We start from the raw sequence: 6,630 nt of genomic DNA, 5'->3' as shown, positions 1-6,630 counted from the left end.
AAAATAAAGGAGACGTTCGTTCCCATAAATAAGTTTATTTGTGAAAATGTCTCCCAGGAAGAAGCAGAGAGGAAGAGACGGATCATTTACAGAGATCATACAGGTACAGAAAATCATAGTCTGATCACAGTCCTGTCTGTCTGATCTATATGTCTGTCTTATCTTTTCTGTCTGTCTGTCTGGTATGTTCTATCTGTCTGATCTATCTGTATGTCTTATCTGTCCTGTCTGTCTGTCTGGTATGTCCTATCTGTCTGATCTATCGGTCTGTCTGATCTACAGTGGTGTTAAAAAAAATAGCAGTCCAACACCAATAACCTGATATATCACTGTTTTTAGAAGTGATATTTCTACATAGCAGAAAATGAACCTGAAAGTATAGTAGAGTAATGAAAACAAAATAAACCCAACAATTAGGACGTGCATGCAGCTCATTCTGAGTAATTGAAGCATTGATTGAAAGTGGGTTGTTCAAAATAATAGCAGTGAGGAGTTCAATTGGTGAAGTCATTCATTCTGCAGAAGAACGGGTGTCAGTTTTGGCAAATGTTGCACAGGTTGGTCATAGCACATTTCCTTCTGAAATACTGGGTAAAATGGGTTGTTCCAGACATTGTTCTGATGAACAGCGTACTTTAATTAAAAAGTTGATTGTAAAGGGAAAAACATACAGAAAAGTGCAGCAGATTATCGGCTGCTCAGCTAAAATGATCTCAAATGCCTTGAAGTGACAACCAACACCTGAAAGATGCAGAAGGAAGCGTGGAACTACTGTTCGAATGGATCGAAGAATAGCTAAAATGGCAAATACTCAACCAATGATCATCTCCAGAAAGATCAAGGAACATCTGAAGTTAGCAGTAAGTACAGAAGATGATTAAATGAAGCCGATTTACCAGCAAGAACTCCTTGTAAAGTTCCGTTGTTAAGAAAAAGACGTCCTGAATGGGTTCAAATTTGCCAAGGAACACATTGACTGGTCCAAAGAGAAATGGCTCAACATTTTGTGGACTGGTGAAAGCAAAATTTTTCTTTTTGGGTCTAGTGGCTGTAGACAGTATGTCAGACGTCCCCCGAGCACTGAATTCAAGCCAAAGTTCACTGTGAAGACAGTAAAGCATGGTGGTACAAAATGATGATATGGGGATGTTTCTCATACCGTGGTGTTACACCTATTTATCACATACGAGGGATCATGGATCAGTTTAAATATATCAGAATACTTGAGGAGATCATGTTGCCCTACGTCGAAGAAGAAATGTCCTTAAAATGGGTGTTTCAACATGACAATGACCCAAAACATCTTGGTTACAGACAAACAAGATTGAGGTAATAGAGTGACCAGCACAATCCCCTGACCTCAATCCCAGAGAGAACTTGTGCTCTGACGTCTGAAACGTGTTTTTTTGAGGCAAAACCCCAAAAAATTGCAGAAGAACTGTGGAACGTCGTCTAATCATCCTGGACTGGAATACCTGTTCAGAGGAGCCAGAAGTTGATCGACTCCATGCAACACAGATCTCGGAAACAATCGTTATGCCACTAAATATTAGTTCAGTAATTTAAAGGAAAGTGAAACCTCAAACATTTTCAGTTTATATATTTTTTAAGTGTTTAAAGAAAAATGCTGCACTGCTATTATTTTGAACAGCCTAATATTAATTTTTCTTAACTTTCTGTAAATGATGAACACAAACTGGCTAAATGTTGTTAATGTTTTGATTTAGAATTGAAAGTGAAGTATTTTCAGTGCATTTGCATTTATGGAAATAAAAGTTATTATAATGATTTTGCGCTTTATTCGCTTTTTTAAAATCACTGCTATTTTTTTTAACACTACTGTATATGTCTGTCCGTCATATCTATCTGTCTGTCTTATCTGTCCTGTCTGTCTGGCTGGTATGTCCTGTCTGTCTGATCTATCTGTCTGATCGTCTTGTCTGTCTGTCTGTCTTATTTATCCCATCTGTCCTGTCTGTCCGTGTGTCTGTCTGGTATGTCCTGTCTGTCTGATCTACAGTGCCTTGCAAAAGTATTCAGCCCCCTTGAACTTTTCAACCTTTTGCCACATTTCAGGCTTTAAACATAAAGATATGAAATTGTAATTTTTTGTGAAGAATCAATAACAAGTGGGACACAATCGTGAAGTGGAACGAAATTTATTGGATATTTTAAACTTTTTTTAGAAATAAAAACCTGAAAAGTGGGGCGTGCAATATTATTCAGCCCCTTTACTTTCAGTGCAGCAAACTCACTCCAGAAGTTCAGTGAGGATCTCTGAATGATCCAATGTTGACCTAAATGACTGATGGTGATAAATAGAATCCACCTGTGTGTAATCAAGTCTCCGTATAAATGCACCTGCTCTGTGATAGTCTCAGAGTTCTGTTTAAAGCGCAGAGAGCATCATGAAGACCAAGGAACACACCAGGCAGGTCCGAGATACTGTTGTGGAGAAGTTTAAAGCCGAATTTGGATACAAAAAGATTTCCCAAGCTTTAAACATCTCAAGGAGCACTGTGCAAGCGATCATATTGAAATGAAGGGAGTATCAGACCACTGCAAATCTACCAAGACCCGGCCGTCCCTCTAAACTTTCAGCTCAAACAAGGAGAAGACTGATCAGAGATGCAGCCAAGAGGCCCATGATCACTCTGAATGAACTGCAGAGATCTACAGCTGAGGTGGGAGAATCTGTCCATAGGACAACAATCAGTCGTACACTGCACAAATCTGGCCTTTATGGAAGAGTGGCAAGAAGAAAGCCATTTCTCAAAGATATCTATAAAAAGTCACCTGGGAAACACACCAAGCATGTGGAAGAAGGTGCTCTGGTCAGATGAAACCAAAATCGAACTTTTTGGCCACAACGCAAAACGTTATGTTTGGCATAAAAGCAACACAGCTCATCACCCTGAACACACCATCCCCACTGTCAAACATGGTGGTGGCAGCATCATGGTTTGGGCCTGCTTTTCTTCAGCAGGGACAGGGAAGATGGTTAAAATTGATGGGAAGATGGATGGAGCCAAATACAGGACCATTCTGGAAGAAAACCTGTTGCAGTCTGCAAAAGACCTGAGACTGGGACGGAGATTTATCTTCCAACAAGACAATGATCCAAAACATAAAGCAAAATCTACAATGGAATGGTTCACAAATAAACGTATCCAGGTGTTAGAATGGCCAAGTCAAAGTCCAGACCTGAATCCCATCGAGAATCTGTGGAAAGAGCTGAAAACTGCTGTTCACAAACGCTCTCCATCCAACCTCACTGAGCTCGAGCTGTTTTGCAAGGAAGAATGGGCAAAAATTTCAGTATCTCGATGTGCAAAACTGATAGAGACATACCCCAAGCGACTTGCAGCTGTAATCGCAGCAAAAGGTGGCGCTACAAAGTATTAACGCAAGGGGGCTGAATAATATTGCACGCCCCACTTTTCAGTTTTTTATTTCTAAAAAAAGTTTAAAATATCCAATAAATTTCGTTCCACTTCACGATTGTGTCCCACTTGTTGTTGATTCTTCACAAAAAATTACAATTTCATATCTTTATGTTTAAAGCCTGAAATGTGGCAAAAGGTTGAAAAGTTCAAGGGGGCTGAATACTTTTGCAAGGCACTGTATCTATCTGTTTGTCTTATCTGTCTTATCGTCTTGTCTGTCTGTCTGTTATATCTGCCTGTCTGTCTTATCTGTCCAGCTAACGTCTACCTCCGTGTACCGAAAACGCTTAAACTGTCCCTGACGAGCCCGAATTTACAAATAAACCAAAAATAAAGGAGACGTTCGTTCCCATAAATAAGTTTATTTGTGAAAATGTCTCCCAGTAAGAAGCAGAGAGGAAGAGACGGATCATTTACAGAGATCATACAGGTACAGAAAAACCCCACAGCCAGCAGCGTTGTGCTTCTGATCACGGTCAGGTACACCGAACGGTCAAAAGTATCGGGACGCCCCTTCTAATGATCGGGGAAAAAAAAACCTCCAGTGGCCTGCAAAGAGTCTCGAACTGGAATGCCCAGCTCTTTCGACTGAACGGGCACAAATTCCCACACACAGATATACTCCAAAGTCTTGTGAGAAGCTTACCAGCGTTTATGTGACGGGGCGTCCGAATACTTTCGGCCGTGTGGTGCACGTCAGTAGGCTGATAATCTGATAGTGTTATTAGATCTGACATTATGGAACGTGAGTCTCAGAAGGTCCGACGTACCCAAACAAGTACTAAATCATCAACGATCAAAGGTTCTCCAACACATATATCACCCTGAGGAGGGGTGTAGTGGCTCCCTCCGCGCTCAAACGCTGATCAAATGGGATCTCTTGGCACTGTGTGGATGAGTTGTCGCTGAACCCTGGAAGAAATGGACTCCACAGGACACCCGAAGGAGCCCCGTAGGATCTGATCCCATACACCCCTCACCCTCACAAGCACGTTTATAAGGGGTGGTCCTAATGTCTTGGCTGATCCACCACTGTTCAGAGTTGAGCGACTGTGGTTCAGTGGAGTCCTAAAGCCTCAGTTAAGGCTTTTTCAGACTGACATATTTATAAACAACGTGTTGCTTTTGGTTCCGGAATTCGCTTTGATCGTGGCGCAGCTTAATTGGTACTAACATGTGCTTCCTTTAAGACAAAGTACTTTTGGAAACCTGTAAATAACATTTCCCCCCTTTTTGCCCCTAACTGCCTCTATGAATCGCTCCCGTTGTTGTTTGGTGGAGTCCTAGAGCCCTCAAAACTGCTCTGTAGCCCTTCCAGGCTGATCTATGTTTATTTAATTTTTATTTTTAAAAGAGCGATCATTTATTGTCACTTCTCACCTGTATTTGTTTACCAGGGCTTTATCCTGGTCAGGGTTGCAGTGGGTCCTGTTACCCCGGAGACACCGGGACCGAGAAAGGAACATTTACTTGTACATTTGCAGCATTTTGCAGACGTGTTTATCCACAGTTTTGACTGAATACAATCTGAGCCTCGCTCAGGGGCCCAACCGTGGCAATTTGGTGGCGGTTGGGCTGAAACCGACAACCTTCCGATTGCTAATTTAGAGACGCCCTTCCTGATGCCACCCTACTATTCCTATCTGTGCTTGTGACCTGCACCGACCAACGTCTAGGCTGTTTCGGCCACCCTTACACCTGACCGGTTGATAGCACGGCTTAGATTCGAACCCCGGACCCCCCAGATCTCACCCAGGGTAATTACAGGCTTACGGGGTGATATAGGAGTTGGATGACCTTCTTTATTATATGAATTAAATTACTCTGTGCAACCAGCAGAGGCCGCCAGAGCGCACAGGTGGAATGGAGTATATCTAAATCAGGACAAAAAGGAAGCAAATCTGTATCGGAACTCTATTTCGCACATGCCGATACTGCCGTTGAGTACAATGATACTAATTGGAACCTGAATGTACACTATATGGCCAAAAGTAAGTGAGGAAGGCCCTTTCCCTCTCCTCAACACTACCAAACACCAACTGAGGGCCTCAGATGGGCACAAATCCCTACAGACAGACTTCAAAATGCTGTTAAAAATCCGTTCCAGATTAGAACAGGCTGTGCCATCTCATCTGCAAAGTGAATGTCTAACAAGCTCGTGGTCGTGCGTCCCAATATTTATGACCATATACTGACCTTTAAAAGTTCTGGAATGTTAAGATTCAACCCAACGTGATGTATAAAATATTAGAAATATAAAAAACACCCTGACGTTGTGCTAACGGCGCTGATTAGAACGTTTCTCGCCCCCTGGGGGGCGTCGCTGCCCCTCTGGATTATTATTACAGGTTTTTAATCATCGGCTGATTTCGGATCCCGGCTGCAAGAACTTTTTTGGCGAATTAGCTCAGAAATTCCTTCATTCTAACAAAAAAAAAAAAAAAAAAAAAAAAACAGGTAAAGGGATTTTGGTCAGCGGACCGGACTCAGTAACGTTCTCGGTGACCGTCCTCAATCGGGTCCTGTAGGCGTCCCGTGTTCACAGGTATCCACCGAAACACAGCAGGAGCAGGACGTGGACGGTGAGGAGGTACAGAGAGACCAGGAGCGGGGTCCTCTGTCGGGAACAGAACGCCCCCCTCAGCATCCGGCCCAGTCCCCGTCCTCCAGTCCGACTCTGGAACGCAAAAGCACCGTCGTCAGACTCACACCGGTACAGACTAATTAACTAGGAAAATCGGGGCCAACACGTGCTTCCTTCACTGTGGGCGACTGTGGGAACCTCATTTACAGTTTTCATTCCTAATATTCACTGAATGGTGTGAAAATCCTCATATTTTCCTTATATTTTGCCTCATTTCCCTATACATCCCTATAAATATCTATAAATCGCTCCCGTTGTTGTTCGGTGGAGTCTTAAAGCCTTTAAAACTGATCTGTAACCCATTCAGGCTGATTTCTTTTTCTTATTATTACAGCACAGTCTATTATACATGCATAATTTTATTAAAGCAGCAATCATTTACAATCACTCTGCATTTTCTAACACTAGTTTATCCTGGTCAAGGTTGCAGTAGGTCCGGTTACCCCGGAAACACCAGGGAAACACCTTTACATTTGCAGACGCTTTTATCCAAAGTGACTGAATACAATCTGAGCCTCGCTCAGGGGCCCAACTGTGGCG

The 6,630-nt window shown here is 42.6% G+C and overlaps 1 protein-coding gene across 1 annotated transcript in view; it reads right to left on the bottom strand.

The window, feature by feature from the left end:
* Positions 1-3,792: 3,792 nt before the first annotated feature.
* The window catches only part of golgb1 (golgin B1), a 36,030-nt gene continuing 33,192 nt past the window's right edge, over positions 3,793-6,630 (bottom strand). The window contains exon 20 of the mRNA XM_062997043.1: positions 3,793-6,123. Within this exon, the coding sequence (XP_062853113.1) occupies positions 5,986-6,123 (138 nt within the window). The 3' untranslated portion in view covers positions 3,793-5,985. The remainder of the gene's footprint in view (positions 6,124-6,630) is intronic.

The sequence above is a fragment of the Trichomycterus rosablanca genome, chromosome 1 (genome assembly GCF_030014385.1).
Source record: "Trichomycterus rosablanca isolate fTriRos1 chromosome 1, fTriRos1.hap1, whole genome shotgun sequence".
In the NCBI taxonomy this organism is placed as follows: Eukaryota; Metazoa; Chordata; class Actinopteri; order Siluriformes; family Trichomycteridae; genus Trichomycterus; species Trichomycterus rosablanca.
The sequence above is the reverse complement of the archived record's forward strand: the minus strand, read 5'-3'. Positions and strand labels throughout refer to the sequence as shown.